This window comes from Gigantopelta aegis, chromosome 2 (genome assembly GCF_016097555.1).
Source record: "Gigantopelta aegis isolate Gae_Host chromosome 2, Gae_host_genome, whole genome shotgun sequence".
NCBI lineage: Eukaryota > Metazoa > Mollusca > Gastropoda > Neomphalida > Peltospiridae > Gigantopelta > Gigantopelta aegis.
This window is the reverse complement of record NC_054700.1, coordinates 49,677,471-49,694,612: the sequence shown is the minus strand read 5'-3', so window position 1 is coordinate 49,694,612 and position 17,142 is coordinate 49,677,471. Positions and strand designations below refer to the sequence as shown.

General features: G+C 37.6%; 1 protein-coding gene across 1 annotated transcript; it reads left to right on the top strand.

Moving 5' to 3' along the window:
• The first annotated feature begins 1,101 nt into the window (after positions 1 to 1,101).
• LOC121378860 (5-formyltetrahydrofolate cyclo-ligase-like) lies at positions 1,102 to 5,813 on the top strand. Its single transcript, XM_041507210.1, has 3 exons — positions 1,102 to 1,230; positions 4,073 to 4,328; positions 5,484 to 5,813. Exons 1-3 carry the CDS (start codon positions 1,117 to 1,119, stop codon positions 5,729 to 5,731), a joined length of 618 nt encoding a protein of 205 aa, XP_041363144.1. The 5' UTR covers positions 1,102 to 1,116; the 3' UTR covers positions 5,732 to 5,813.
• Positions 5,814 to 17,142: the final 11,329 nt, after the last annotated feature.

Here is a 17,142-nt window from a genome sequence, read left to right as displayed (position 1 = left end):
AGTCGTAGATTTACGTTTACGTGCAAAACTAGGCTTAGGGCCTACTATGTTTTCTGACATTGCGCCCTGATTTTTATAATTTCTCTTAAAGGGACATTCCTGAGTTTGCTGCATTGTAAGATGTTTCCGACTAATAAAATATTTCTACGATTAAACTTACATATTAAATATTGTTTCTTGTTTAGAATATCAGTGTCTGTATATTCAACGTGTTTCTGGTCGTCTTAATAATAATGTGTAAGAAGCCCAGATTCCTTCAAATAATTTCGTACGTACGAAAAAATATACTTTAGGAAATAAAATGAAATTTAACCTAGTACAAATATCAGATCAGAAACACGTTTAATATACAGCCACTAATATTTTATGCAGAAAAATATATTTGATATGTAATTACAATCGTTAAAAGGTCTCTGCTAGTCGATAACATCTTACAAATTGCAGCAAACTCAGGAATGTCCCTTTAAACACTAACGTTTGAACAACTGGCCCCTGATCAATAAAATGTACATTCTATTGCAGAAAAAAATTCCTTTAATTTTTTGCTTTTTCTTCACACTGGAAACACCTCAGCCCCCCCCCCCCCCCCCCCCACACACACACACACACACACACACACACCACCAACAGAAACGCGCGCGCACACACACACACACACTGCGATCAGTGATATATGAATCTGCAAACATAGATGCTACCCTCCTAAAAAATTAGATCCGCCCTTGAAACCTCCCCTTACAAAATCCTTGATCCGCCCCTGTCTTCTCGGGCTCGTGTACGGGAATTTATAATTATGTAGGGGGCATGTCTAGACTGTTAAGCGAAACCACTTTTTTCTTCTTTTTTTTTTAAAGAAGAAAATTTGCTTGGACGGATCCCCCCCCCCCCCCCCCACACACACACACACACACACATCACACCCCTGCACAGACACCTGTTTCCGTTTTAAAATCAATTTATACACCATATTCAGTTATCCCTACTGTTAGAAAACAAAAAGAACACATCTACTTAGTAAATAGCTCGTATACTTGTGTGACATAGACATTGCGACGGGTTAACAATATTAATTTATTTGTATTGGCCTAAAAATACCGCCATTTTATATGGTTAAACATGGCCAACTGTATAAGACAGGCGAAGGCGGCGTTACGGTCCAATATGAAAACAAAACTACAGAATTTGACTGACCAAGATCGACGCGTGCAGTCACAGATCGTCACGGACAAGGTCAGGACAATATTTACATCTAACTTATCGACAAAAACACGTGTTTTCAAAATTACACGCAAGAACACTCAAGTCCGTTCAAGAATAGTCTACACGAGTTGTCGCGCCTGATGAATTTCGCGTTGCAGTCAGGCCTAAAGTTCAGCAAGCCGTTTTTCGCGAAACGTTTGCAAACTATTTTGACTGGTTCCCGTAGTGGTCATTCAGTTTAACATGTAGCGAAGAAATTAGTCTAGCAAGCGTTAGCGATAAACGGCTGGCTGAACATGCCCTTGGGGTTCATTGGGGAAAGTATGCTCGAGCAGGCGCGCTCCATTTTTTTGTTAAATAGTAAATATATAATTTACATAATGATAATAATAATACTAAAAGCTTGTTCAAATAACTCTTACTTTGTCCAGCGCCACCCCCCCCCCCCCCCCCTCGTCCCCAAACACAGCATTAGCCCGAGTACTCGGACTGTAAGAGTTGGACGGACATTTGGATGGCTATGAGACAGGCATAGCCATCCAAATGTCCGTCTAGCTCTCTTACAGTCAGAGTACTCGGGCTAATACTGCAGTTGCAAATTCGCTGCATTTATTTGCTACTCACTAGAGATTTCAGACTTCGAAGGGTGCGCACCCTAGCACCCTTTCCTGGATCCGCGCCTGAGGTTTTGTTTTGTCGTAATCAAAGGCTATTTATTTTGCTAGATTTTATTTATGAAAGTGGTGAAATGATATAGTTTCCAGTAGCTTCAGTACAGATGGATACGTTTGTCGCCCCATGCATATCTTCATAGGTCTACGCCTTTAAAAGTGCTTTTTGAATAATGCTATCTATGATCGATCCCAATCGGTGGGCCCATTGGCCTATTTGTCTTTCCAACCAGTGCACCACGATTGGTATATCAAAGGTCGTGGTATGTACTATCCTGTCTGTGCTATGGTGCATATAAAGATCCCTGTCTACTAATGGAAAAATGTATCGGGTTTCCTCTCCAAGACAGAATTACCAAATGTTTGAGGCGGGACGTAGCCCAATGGTAAAGCGCCCACTTGATGCTCGGTCGAACTGGGATCGATCTCTGTCGGTGGGCCCATTGGGATATATTTCGTTCGCTCAAGCCAGTGCATTACGACTGGTATATTAAAGGCCGTGGTGTTCTATCCGGTCTTTGAAATGGTACATATAAAAAATCCCTTGCAACTAATGAAATTTTTTAGCGGGTTTCCTTTCTAAGACTATATGTCAAAATTACCATATGTTTGACATCCAATAGTCGATGGTTTATAAATCAATGTGCACTAGTGGTGTTAAACAAAGCAAAACAAAACCATATGTTTGGCATCCAATAGTCGATGATGAATAATTCAGTGTAGTCTAGTGGTGTCGTTAAACAAAACAAATTTGAACTTTTTCCTGTCTGTGGGATGGTGCATATATAGAGATTATTATACGAGCTTGTGTGTCGTACTGATTTTACGAAATGAGTGTCAGGATTTTTGTATTGCCTGAGCGAGAGCGAGGGTAATACATGAATCCTGACACGAGTTTCGTAAAATCATTACGACTCACACGCGAGTGTAATAATTTCTTTATTATCCATATTATTGTTGTTGTTTTCTTCATGAATAACAAGACCCAACTCAAAATGTTTCAGCAACAACTAGAAGGAGGCGACGAAATGACGTCATATTTCAAATGCACAGGTCTCACTACACAAATCACTTCCGGGTGAGAGTTGATTGATCACGGTCCACTATAGTTCCTAATTGTGACACATGTTATGGTTCACATATTCACTTCTAGGAAATGGTGAAGAATTAAAACAATATGTATGTTTAATGGTAGGCCGTCTGGCTGTATTTTGCCCATGTTATTTTGTAATTGTGCATCGACCTTTTGGGACATGGGTGTATAGCGCAAGAGACAACCGGAGTGAATCAGTTAATGAACCACCTGTTCGGACCGGTACTACAGTTACATGCGGTCATATAGCAAAAAACTGAGACGGAAATGTTCTCAATTTTGGAGTGAAAATAAATGCTTATATAATGTATGTTCGCAATGGTGTATGTTGTTAGTGCCAACGAGAACCCGTTCTGTTGGCAATCTTCGTTTGAAGTTGGGCAATTTAACATGAGTTTCAATGGAAGATGACATCTGTGCAGTGAGACCTAAGGCTGGAGACGCCGCATTACGTTAGGACGTCGCTTCCCAAAATGACGTCATTCGATGTGCACGTGAAATCATTATGACACATATGTGTCATACTGGTTATATTTCCCTGGATATCTTGAACCATGTGGATAATAACACTTGTTATTACACGTGTGCTTCATATGATTATTATTAACTCGGTTATGTTGAACCATATGAATAATAAAAAAGAGCCCTTGCTACTAATGGAAAAATGTAGCGCGTTTCGTCTCATCACTAGCATAGCCTGGATTTTATATTGGGGAGAGGCAACCCATATTGGGTTGGAGGGTGGGGGTGTATGTATGCATAAATGTTGGCATACATGTATGTATGGATGGATAGATGGATGATTTTATACAATTTAATAGTTTTTTAAAAGAAAGTTTGATTGGGGAGGCTAGCCCGAGTACTCTGACTGTCGAGGGCTAGACGGACATTAGGGCTGAATATCTGTCCAAATGTCCGTCTAGCCCTCTACAGTCAGAGTACTCGGACTATGTGGAGGCATGACCCCCCCCCCCCCCCCATGCCCCCCACCCACCCACCCCCGGCTACTGGTCAGAATTACAAGTGTTTGACACGCAGAAGCCGATGAATGTTAAATTTGTGCTCTAGTGGTGTCGTTAAACAAAATCCCCCAAATATTTGTCTACAGGCGCTGTCCTGCCCGGAGTACGAGTCCAGTAAGCGGGTGTCCGTGTTTCTCAGTATGGAGAGCGAAATCAACACTGAGCGAATCGTGGCGCACCTACTGGACACTCACAGGGAGTGTTTTGTGCCCTATTACAAAGGGCCGGTCATGAAGATGCTCAAACTCAACTCCATGGAGGACCTCTGGAACCTCCCTGAGACGAAGTGGCACATCAAACAGCCGAGTGATGACAAGGGCAGAGATGATGCACTGGAAACGGGTGAGTCAGTCCGGTGGAACGTTTGCAAAAAAATTACGTGACCATGGACTTTTAAAAAGAATTATGAATAAAAATTATCTTTATTTAATTATTAAATTGATTATTATTTAATAATACTGCTGTGAAAACGTACCTGACAAAGCGATCGTTAAAAAAAGAACATTACCCCCCCCCCCTCCCCCCCCAAAAAAACAAAAAAACCCAAAAAAAAACCCCACCAAACAAACAAACCATGAATCGAACTCGAAGATAAACTTTAACTTGCACTGAACGACAGGACAGTGTGTCACTATTATTGTCTTTTTACTCGATCAGTTTTATATATATGACCGTCAGTGCACATCATATCCATTTTCAATAGGTACAATTGGGTACATTACTTCTTTTTTCCGAATACGACTAAATGCATTGGTAATCATAAAACTAATGAACGACGAAGCGACATTGACCTCAATAATAAGTTAGTAGGGAGATAATCGACTCATGAACTTGTTCACAAAAATATAAATATGATTTCTATATTTTCACTGTAACTAAAATGTAGTGAAAATATGACTTTTCGCTGAACATCACTTTTGTGAAGTCTGCAGATCTATAATCCATAGCTACATTGTATGTATATAATATGTAATAATTAAATAAATAAATAATTAGTAATTACTACATGAGTGGCCGTTAGATACCGTGGCATTTATCTTATAACGAGTTGTTTTAAAAGGTATCTAATGAGCGAAAGCAAGTTGGATACCGTTTTTTTGTTTTAAACAACTTGTAAGATAAAATAGTATCTAACGTACACGAGTGCATGCAGTATTCTACACGAGTGCATGCAGTATTCTGCATTATCATTATTCGATGTTCACCTTATTTCGAGTCATTCTCATCTCTCTCGGCCTCTGTGGTGTTGTGGTTAAGCCATCGGACTGGTAGGTACAGGGTTGCAGCCCGCTACCGGGTCCCACCCAGAGCGAGTTTTCACGACTCAGTGGGTAGGTGTAAGACCACTACACTCTCTTCTTTCTCACTAACCTCTAACCCACTGTCCTGGACAGACAGCCCAGATAGCAGAGGCGTGTGCCCAGGATAGTGATATTGAACCTTAATTGGATAGAAGTACGAAATGAAATGAAATCTCTTGTTTTCACCATTTTACAGGCGGCCTTGACCTCATGTTTATGCCAGGAGTAGCTTTCAGCTCGGAAGGTGCCAGATGTGGACATGGGCGTGGTTACTATGACAACTACTTAAGGCAATGTAGAGAGAAAGGATTTAAACCTTTCACGATTGGACTGGCTTATCTGGAACAGATCTGCGAGTCGGTACCAGTGTCGGACGATGACGTTAAGATAGACAAAGTCTTGTACTCATCAGCAGAAGAGATCCAGAGAGCCTCGTCCTCATGAATTGTCTGCGAAAATGCATTCATTCTGTACCATTTGTTTGTAAATAAATACGAAATTAAAAAATAAAAAGAAAGGAAAAGGATTTGTGTTTAAACTTTCCATTTTCAAACACTGGCGTTGCCAGGATTTTATATTGGGTGGAGGTCCCTGTTGAAGCCCAAAATGTCCCAATTGCCCAAGATGTCCGAACTGGGATATTTTGGGCCGAGCACCGTCCCAAGATGTTCCAATTGGGACATCTTGGGCCAAGAGTTTGTTTGTTTTGTTTAAAGACACTACTAAAGCACACTGATTTATCAATCATCGGCTATTGGATTGGATGTCAAACATTTGGTAATTTTTACATATAGTCCCAGAGAGGATTGATTGATTAATCATCAACTGTTGGATGTCAAACATTTGGCAATTCTGACTCGTAGTCATCAAAGGAAACTCGCTACATGCAGCAAGGGAAACTTTATATGCACCATCCCACAAACAGGATAGTACATACCACGGCCTTTGATATAACAGTCGTTGTGCACTGGCTGGAACGAGAAATAGCTTAAAGGGTCCACCGACGGGGATGGATCCTAAACCGACCCCGGTCATTAATAAAAATTACTAACACTATTATAGATTAAAAGAAGTATTTTATGTTAAACACAATCAAAACAAACACATAAACACATTCAAAATGTCGATTAATCAAGTCGTCCGGAGTCTGCATTTGCAGATTGTGGGCAATTCCACGTAAGTATTCCAACACTGGTCGGTTGTTGTACTCTCTAACAATATTCCTCAGTCTGTTGGTGACGTCTCTGTATTTGCGACGTTGAGGTGGTGGATCTTTTCCGGCCAGTGTTTGGGTCATGGGTAACTTCGTTTAAAGACTGTTCTTTCTTCAAGACATCCAATAACACCCATATGTTTAGATGACGTGCACCAACATTTGCTGACATCCTGCGGTGCCATCCCTCACAGTGGTTGTTGGTACGTGGCGATCCCTCATTCACCCTCTCGTGGAAGTTCCACATGCAATGTGGGAAACTTGGGTCTCTCCGACCACGGCGTCTAGCTCGTCCAGTGAACACATCTTCAAAATTATCAAGAATAGGTTGTATATCCTCTAGAGAATCATCTTGTAACGCTTCAAATGTAGCTGGTATATCGGCAACTGGCACCTTCAGTGATAACTCATGGTTTGTAGCATAATCTTGCTGTAATCCATGTGCCTGAACTTTGCGATATACACACTTGGATAAATGGTACAAACAGTCTTGTACACTGGTGTCGGAGAAAACTACGAAGTGCATTTATTGCTGTCTTTTCATAATCTGTTGATACAGTATCTGGATTAAGAGTTGCATCTGCTTCATTCAGTATCTGAAGGGATGCTGTGCAAGTTGCTTGACGTTTATCTGGTTGAAGACCATAAACAAGGAAATGACTGTGATCCACATAATGCATGAATGGTTTGGATAGAAGCTGTAAATTGCGTTGAGTAGCATATATCAGCATACGTGGTTCTTCTCCTGGGTCACTGTCATGTAGACGAAACTGTTGTCCATCATTTGTTTTGTATAACGTTCCGGAATAACGAGGTCATTCACATGTCGTGGAACTGCTATGGGGTGACTGGCTTGTTGTTTAATTCTGCGAATTGCTCTTCGAATTGCCCTGACTGGTGGAAGCTGAGTGGCAGCAACCGGAATTATACACATTTTATTTAGTAATAACAACACTCAGTGTATTACAAAATATCAAAGCTATAATTGGCGGAATATTTTTAAAATTTAAGCATAAAGTAATACATTACAGCGTGTACAGAATTAGAAAATATATATTTCTAAAATTGCTTTCTGCATTTTATTGCTCAACCGCTTGTGGAAATACCGATATAAATTAATATTTATAACGTATACATCGGTTATGTTAGCTGTTTATGGCTCATCGCTAGACAAGACATCAACCGACTGGGAAAACACAACTTTATTAAAAGGGTAATATTCCGCATATTACAGCTTTAATATAAATATGAAATTTGTTTTTAATATATTACAGAAGCTTTAATATTGAAAACAAGAATGTTGAGCTCTATGTTAATAAGAGTAGTAGTAGTAGTAGTAGTAGTAGTAGTAGTAGTAGTAGTAGTCGTAGTAGTAGTAAATTTAATAATTAAAACATTCTAATAAATGTATATATAAAATAAAATAAAATATTTGTTAATTGCATAAAACTATATTACATCTAAAACTTTTATAATGTCATATATCAAAACTGGGAGGAATTTACGGGAGGGGGGGGAGAATTGTCCTGGGAGAAATAGTCGGGGGGAAAATGTCCGGGTCTGGGAGAATGTCCTAGAATCATGAGAAAGAAATAAGGAAACATTTGGTATTGTTTATCAAATTTAAAATCTGTATAAAATGCAAAGAAGGAAGGAAATATTTTATTTAACGACACACTCAACACATTTTATTTACAGTTATATGGCGTCAGACATGATTAAGGACCACACAAATATTGAGGGGAAAAACCCGTTGTCACCACTTCATGGGCTACTCTTTTCGATTAGCAGCAAGAGATCTTTTATATGCACCATCCCATAGACAGGAGAGCACATACCACGGCCTTTGATATACCAGTCGTGGTGCACTGGTTGGAGCGAAAATGCAAAGATGAACGGGACGTAGCCCAGTGGTAAAGCGCTTGCTTGATGCACAGTCGGTCTTGGGTCGATTCTCGTCAGTGGACCCATTGGGCTATTTCTCGCTGCAGCCAGTGTACCACGACTGGTATACCAAAAGTTGTGGTATGTGCTGTTCTATCTGTGGGATGGTGCATATAAAAGATCCCTTGCTACTATATAGAAAAATGCAGCGGGTTTCCTTTCTTATCTAGACTATACGTCAAAATTACCAAATGTTTGACATCTAATAGCCTATGATTAATCAAACAATGTGCTCTAGATGTGTCGTTAAACAAACCAAACTTTAAAACATAAAGATGTCAAGTGGGACCGAATTTCAGCATAAGTAAGCTTTATATTATTTTAATGATGATCTATACCTGGCAGAGAAAAGAAACACATTTTGTGAGATATCCCCTGGAGTCTGTTAATTAAAGTTAGCCTTGGAGCCCTCGTGGATTTTGTCCAGCATTCATATAAAACACCAAAATCCAAGATGGCCACCATATGTGATAAAAAAAATTATAATAATAAAACCCCAACAACTTTTTTTAAGTTCTGCGAGTCAGAAAAAGGCGAAAATGGTTTCAAAACAGGTGGGGCTTTTATGTCACTGAATTTGATTTTGAACATTACAATAGGGCCAATACATTAATAGTAGTCCAATAAAAACGATTGGTATGGTGGCCCAAATTAAAAGTAATTTTACTGCCAATAACACATTCATGACATTAGTCTTCCTGCTGGGTTTATTAAAGGCCGTGGTATGTGTTATCCTGTCTATGGGATGATGCATATAAAAGATCCCTTGCTGCTAATGGAAAAGAGTAGCCCATAAAGTGGCGACAGCAGGTTTCCTCTCTCAATATCTGTGTTGTCCGTAACCATATGTCCGACGCCATATAACCGTAAATAAAATGTGTTGAGTGAGTCGTTAAATAAAACATTTCCTTCCTTCCTGCTGGGTTTAGTTGAATTAACTATTTGCTATTAGTGTTGGCGTGATCCCTCGTTTGTTTCGATCAGTATATGAAGGGCAATTATGGGTTTACTTTAAGGTCCGGTATAGTTGTTATATCCGAGTACATGTACATGTATATGTAAAATGTCTGGTTATTAGATGGCAGAAAAATGATTTTTTTTTAAATGGATGCTTCACAGACACTCCAGCACGAAACATGCATCAGTAAAGTTTGTTTGTTTAAAGTTTGTTTTGTTTAACGACACCACTAGAGCACATTTATTTATTAATCATCAGCTATTGGATGTCAAACATTTGGTAATTTTGACATGTAGTCTTAGAGAGGAAACCCGCTACATGTTTTCCATTACTAGCAAGGGATCTTTTATATACACCGTCCCACAAACAGGACAGCACATATCACAGCCTTTGATATACCAGTCGTGGTGAACTGGCTGGAACGATAAATAACCCAATGGAAACATGTATCAGCTACATGTACCTCGTGTCAAACAATGGTATACATTACATTACAGATTCTGAGCAACCACAATGTAATAGCACCACGCCCACTCACTCTAAAACAATTCCACTTTAAAAATAAAAAAGCAGGGACGTAGCTACCGGGGGCCGGGGCAAGAAATCCGGAAAGCATTATAGAAGCTTAAAGAAAATTCTCTTCTTAACCATTTAAGGAGTTTTAGGCTATTAACTACTCAGTTGCCCCCCCCCCCCCCCCCCCCCCCCCCCCCCCCCCCCACCACCCCCCCGAACAAAAAATCCTAGCTTGGGCCCTGAAAAGCTGGAATGATTTTTGTAAAAGCTAAAACCTCAATACTGTACCTAAATAAAGGTAATTTTTCAAGATTTTCAGATCAAATCAAATCTACATGTACTTTGTGAAAATACTTTTACACAAGAGCCCTATGCATTTATTTGTAAATACCACGTAATATTAAATGTGTATTTAAATTGTTTTAATTTAATTTTTTAGAATACTAAAATATTTCTCTATTAGTTTATGAAGACTGCCCCTGAGAAAGTTTGTTTTGTTTAAAGACACCACTAGAGCACGCTGATTTATCAATCATCGGCTATTGGATTGGATGTCAAACATTTGGTAATTTTTACATATAGTCCCAGATAGGAAACCTGCTACATTTTACCATTAGTAGCAAGGGATCTTTTATATGCACCGTCCCACAGACAGGATAGAACATACCACGACCTTTGAGTTTGATGCACCAGTCGCGGTGCACTGGCTGGAATAAGAATAGCCCAATGGGTTCACTGATGGGGATTGATCCTAGACCGACAACGCATCAGGCAAATGCTTTAGCACTGGTCTACATCCCGCCCTGCCCCTGAGAATATTAATTTTGAGAACAATCCAATCAAAACTCGAGAAAAAAAATTCCAAAATATCTTTCAATTAGTATGCATGGGGAAGTGTGCCTCAGAGGATCATTGTACCAACTTTCAGAACAATTCATTCAAAACTAAGAGAAGATAAGAAGTTTGTTTTGGTTAACGACACCACTAGAGCAAATTGATTAATAAATCATCGTTTTTTTTATGTCAAACATATGGTCATTTTGACAGTCATAGAGAGGGAACCCGCTATAATTTTTCCATTAGCAAGGGATCTTTTATATCCACCATCCCACACAGGACAGCACATACCACGGCCTTTGATATACCAGTCGTGGTGCAGTGGTTGGAACGATAAATATCCCAATGGGGCCCACCAATGGGGATCGATCCCAAATCGACCGCGCATCAAGCGAGCGCTTTACCACTGGGCTACGTCCCGCCCCAAGAGAAAATAAGACTTCGAGGGAAAAGTTGACGGATGGACGGACAAATCCTATTAGAAAAGTTGACGGATGGACGGACAAATCCGTACTAGAAAAGTTGACGGATGGACGGACAAATCCGTATTAGAAAAGTTGACGGATGGATGGACAAATCCGTATTAGAAAAGTTGACGGATGGACGGACAAATCCGTATTAGAAAAGCTCCACCAACAAATATGGACAAGACACCCACCCCACCCCCAAAATTGATTCCCTAAGTCTTGGGAAAACATGCCGATCAGTTTCCAGGTTTATTATCCACCTGATGAATGTTTGGATGTGTCGTACAAAAACATCATTGTCATATTTCCTGGTCTTAGTTCTGTCCATGCGTATGTCTCGTTGAGTTATATTGGAAATAAATGTCAGAATGTACATTATTTAAAGGTGGATAATAAATAAAATATCACTCATTTTCATTAAGATATAATTTTTACTAAACTTATGAACGTCCCATGCAATGGTACGTGATCTCACTTCCATTTGGGCAGATACTAACATGATATTTAGCAAAAACCTGAATAGTATTTTACTGGCTTGTTTGTGTATATATTAGACAATTTAGGACACTCAGATGTCTGCTTACTGGAAGTGATTGCTTGAGCAGGTTTCACTGTATGAACGTGTGTGTCTGTGTATGTGGTGTGTGTTGGTCTGTCTCTCTGTGTGCGTCTCTGTTTCTCTGTGTGCGTCTCTCTCTCTATCTGTATTTTGTGTGTGTGTGTGTGTGCATGTGTGTGCGAGTGTGTATGTGCGTGTGATGTGTCTGTGTGTGTTTGGTGTGTGTGTGTGTGTGTGTGTGTGTGTGTGTGTGTTTTTATTCTTTGGTAATATACACATAATTACATGTATATATTATTGAATATAGCAGTAAAATTGTATTTTAAAAAATCATTCATCATAATATGTGCAATTACCACACACAAAGACACACACACACTGTGGTCGGCCTTGTTCAAGAAAAAAAGTCGCCACATTGCACATTGGTTTTAAAAAATTGCCACTTTCAGAATTTTATAGCCACTTTAAGAAAAAAATCACATTTATTTTAAATAACATCAATTATAACAATATGTATACATTTATATATATATATATATATATATATATTACATCAAATATATGGGAAAACTATTACTTTTTAATATATCAATTAATAAACCTTTTACAAAAATGTGTGCATCCACACACAAAAACAAAAACAATTTTAAAAAAAACAATAACTCTGTAAACCCAACAACAAATAATAACAAATATCTTGACTTGTATAATGTTTTGTATTTATAACTGATGGAAAGAAGTAAGGGAACACATGGTATCTGAGACCAAATATAATTAATTCACTACTGGAGTAGTTAAGTGTGTATAAAATACAGAGATGTATTGTGGCACTGCATGTCAGTACTGTGGGGTTGATGTCCAGTAACATGGTTAATTTCCTCATACTTGTGGAGTGTGTATAAAATACACAGATGTATTGTGTCACTGCATGTCAATACTGTGGGGATGATGTCCAGTAACACGGTTAGTTTCCCGATACTTGTGGAGTGTGTATAAAATACTGAGATGTATTGTGTCACTGTATGTCAGTACTGTGGGGTTGACGTCCAGTAACACGGTTAGTTTCCTCATACTTGTGGACGAGGATTTTGGTTATAGACAACATTTGATGTTACTACTCGCGTGTTCCTTTATTTCTTTCCATCAGTATATATGTATAATTTTTGGTATTTATATTTGGAAGTGGAATCACAACCTAGCTAGGTAATAGGATTACAATTATAGATATTTAAAATTAATAGTTAAAAAACCATTAAAAATAAATTTTAGTGTTTATTTTAAATTGAAGGTTGACACATTGCAATTTTTCTTCAGGGCATATAAAAAAAGTCTTGTTAGAAAGTTCTTTAATAAACTAGTGTCTTGTCACTACATGTAGCTTGTTGTCCTGTGCTTCATGTGCCTCGGTGGTGCAGTGGTTAAGCCATCAGACTACAGGCTGGTAGGTACAGGGTTCGCAGCCCGGTACTGGCTCCAACCCAGAGCGAGTTCTTGCGGGCTCAATGGGTAGGTGTAAGGCCACTACACCCTCTTCTTTCTCACTAACTACTAATCAACTAACAACTAACCCACTGTCCTGGACAGACAGCCCAGATAGCTGAGGTGTATGCCCAGGACAGCATGCTTGAACCGTAATTGGATAGAAGCATGAATATAAGTTGAAAAAGGTCACATATGAGAATAAAAAGAAATTAGTTGTATGTATATAAAAAAATACATAGCAAATTAGACAATAGGATTTAAAACCACCTAAACAACCGTTTATATACATGTTTGTGTGTATATATATATATATATATATATTCATGAGCTTTTATCTTAAAATAACAGTGGTCATGATATAAATGTTTTTCAAGGTACATTTGTATAAAAAGTCCGTTAAAAAGTTCTTCAAAAATTTGAGCTCTAACCTGCTGTCATACATTTTAAAGAAAATTGTAACAAATACGTCCAAAAAAAAATCCACAAAAAATATTTTGGATTAAAAAATGCATAACAAATAAAAAACTAAACAAAAATAACAAGGTCTGGGTATTATTTACTTGATACACACCCATAGGCATTAATGATTAATGTTACAGCCTAAATGAGATGGCAAGCATATTGACACAAATAATTTCCACTAGAAATACTGTTACCAGGCCTACAACCTGCTAAAATATTGAACACAAATTAGCTCCCGATAATGATATATTCTTTCATTTCAGGGCATCAGTCACAATAACCATTAAACTCAATGGTTGAAAAAATTAGACAATTTCTATTCTACCATCGGATAGGGAAAAATCATAAATAATCATAGGTTATTTTTTATATCAGGGGCACATTGGGGTGGGGCAATTTTGAAACTGATAACCATAATTATGGACATAATTAAGATGATGCGTGGGGAAATCCATATCATTCTGAAGTGAAAAGCACAGAGAATTACAGGATGATTATACTGCTATAAATATATCAGGAAGGTAATTTCTCAGGGTATGTACATATAAATAAGATGAAAATGTGTATATATTTATATTTATACAATCATGTGTTTTTCTGTTTATTATGTTTTGAAGAAAATAAATAATATTTTTTTTAAATGTTATCTTGGAAAAGGCACCAGAAAAACATTTCAACTATGTTTATGAAGAAAAGAAGCTTACAGATTACCACATCTGAACACACGAAATATTATCAAAGTGAAATCCTATGACTGAGGACATACTCAACTGCTAAATGTCTATCAAAGGCAAATTACGAAGAGAACGAGAGAAGACATTCGGATAGTTGCATATCACATTCATACAGCACCAGTTCAGAGACATGGAGAGGATTACAGATAGCACGAGGACACAGTTGGTTCTTACAATGAGAGAAATCTCTTATGGATTCGGATAGTTCGATGTTACTTTCAGAAAACATCCCCAGTACACTTCACTTTAGATGCACAAGACCAATGACTTGATGTTTGTGACAACAGATTGCAAGAGAACACACATCTTGTAAGTTTGTTCTTTGAATGAACAAAAAAATAAATAAATCAGTTATGCATAATTTAACTCTAAAGAACAGAAAAATCCTAACAAACATATACATGTACCAACCCATCAGAATTTGTCATCACTTATAAATCTTGTTGCAGTGAATTAAAACGCTACAGGATTTCCATTATTGCTAGTCACATTATAAGTGATATCATTTTTTTTTTAATTTTAAAATCTTAAAAGCAAGTAAAATTTTGCTATATGGTGATTAAAATTTACAAAAACTTGTCTTTTGGCAAGTAGATTATTGTGTCCTGGATGTCATAATGACATAAATCTTTAATTTACAATATCAGTCAGATAATACAGCAATTGATGATAAACACTATAAACATCCATATTTAAGAGTGTGTTTGCAAACCATGCATAATGCCAGATAACCAAATTTGCCCGAGCTATTCCGAATGGGATATCATACTCAAGAGTTTTGGCCAATCTACTTTTGAATGCATTATTAATTATTAACCACAATCAGACAGCCTAGCGACACATATGTTCAGGTTGTAATTTAACTCTCAAAACACTTTAAACCAATAAACAAAATGTTAAAAGATCACCAGGTTTTAATTTTAGAGAGGTGCAAGCATGACCATGCTGCTGCTTTTTAATTGCTTGAAATTGAGGTGATGTCTCGTTTTAATATTTGTTTCCGTCAATTACTGATTGGACGTTTTGTTCTGTTAAACACAATGAACACGTGTGACTATCGCAACTAGGTGCCTTAGGGGAATTGGTGATATTTTCTGCACATGCACTCTGCCAAAAATGTAATAAAATTTTAATGACACTATACATGCAGACCGAAATGTGGATAAATACAAGTCGGTATTTTGAAGGCTATTAAACCGAACTTGAAACCTGGGTTTGCGACCGAAGTTCATGAAAACAAAAGGACCGTTCCATATACCATCAAAGCAAAGGTGGGGGCAGAGTTTGAGAAGTATGTTGGCGGGAATGTTTGTCAGGTTCTGACATTTGTCCATGCTATTCTTGTAATGATTTGGAAAAGTCACCGCATTATAAATGTTCCATCAAATAAAATGTTCCATCAACGTGAACAGGTATTCTGTGTTATTACCTCAGCTGGCACTCATAATGAGGAAAATATCATGCATTGGTTTAACGTACACTACTATTGGACGATTTGACACCAACAAACCAATCACCTTGTCAGTACTAAAGCTTGTGACAAGTGAAAATTATTTCACTCGGGACATAAATTTGATAATAACTGGTAACTTGTTTATTATCCTTTATGTAACACTATCACCCCCATCAAATTATGACCAAAACCCTAATAGTATATCCTTTTCAAAATGAATATAAAGACTGAATAATAATGACAGCACCCCCCTCCCACCACCACCTCCACTTTAATCGATTAAATACCTGAGTGACATACCTCGGTAATCACTTATTTACTTTTTCATTAAAAAAATGTGTTACTTATTAAAATGCTGTTTTTCACATTTACATTCACCACTTCATTCATACTTTGCCAGCCTGTGAGTTCATAACACCATTATATTCTACAGACAAATTCTTGATGTTTTGTTATACTATGAACACAAATAAGTCTAGAGAATTAAGTGAATGTTATACCAAAATATTACCAAATATTTTTTTAAAATAAATTAAGTAATGGTAAGCACCAATGTATAAACAAAATATAAAATTTTACAAAAGATGAGGCACAATAACATTATTTTACTATTACCCTTTCCGCCTCTGTATCTCTCTATCACACATACCTTAAAAACCATAAAAGGTATCCATCTAAAAATTACAAGATGACTGTGTTTAAAAACAATGTACCCAGTACCATTTATAAAGGAAACTATAAATTGAATGAATGAATGAATGTTTAACAACACCCCAGCACGAAAAATACATCGGCTATCAGGTGTCAAACTATGGTAAACATAACAATAATCAATACAAATTGAGTCATGTATCAAAAAGTAAAACTATATAATATTTATTACAAATAATAACAAGAGTACCGGTGAGGTACATAATACACCCATCAAGAGTTTGATGGAAAACCATATCTATATTAATGAATATGTTTCGGGTATGATTCAATTCTAATTATGTGAAATATTTGCAATGGGTTGGATGAACAGTTTGTTTTGGACCAACCACCATCCCATACTACATGTGGTTTGATAGTCCTGTATGCATCTGTATGCAAGATATGATCTGGACAAGGATTTACTGTTATGTGCAGTAGACAGTGAAAAGTAGGTCACAGTGACTTAGTAATACAATGCAACACACTGCCATCCCAAGTTGTTCCTACATGTGAGGTTTGATGGTCCTGTATACATCT

Bases quoted from the DNA above. Each gene is read 5' to 3' on its own strand.
- LOC121378860 (XM_041507210.1), top strand. From the start codon at position 1,117: ATGGCCAACTGTATAAGACAGGCGAAGGCGGCGTTACGGTCCAATATG. The intron at 1,231-4,072 runs GTCAGGACAATA...ATTTGTCTACAG, and splicing joins CACAGATCGTCACGGACAAG to GCGCTGTCCTGCCCGGAGTA. The intron at 4,329-5,483 runs GTGAGTCAGTCC...ACCATTTTACAG, and splicing joins AGATGATGCACTGGAAACGG to GCGGCCTTGACCTCATGTTT.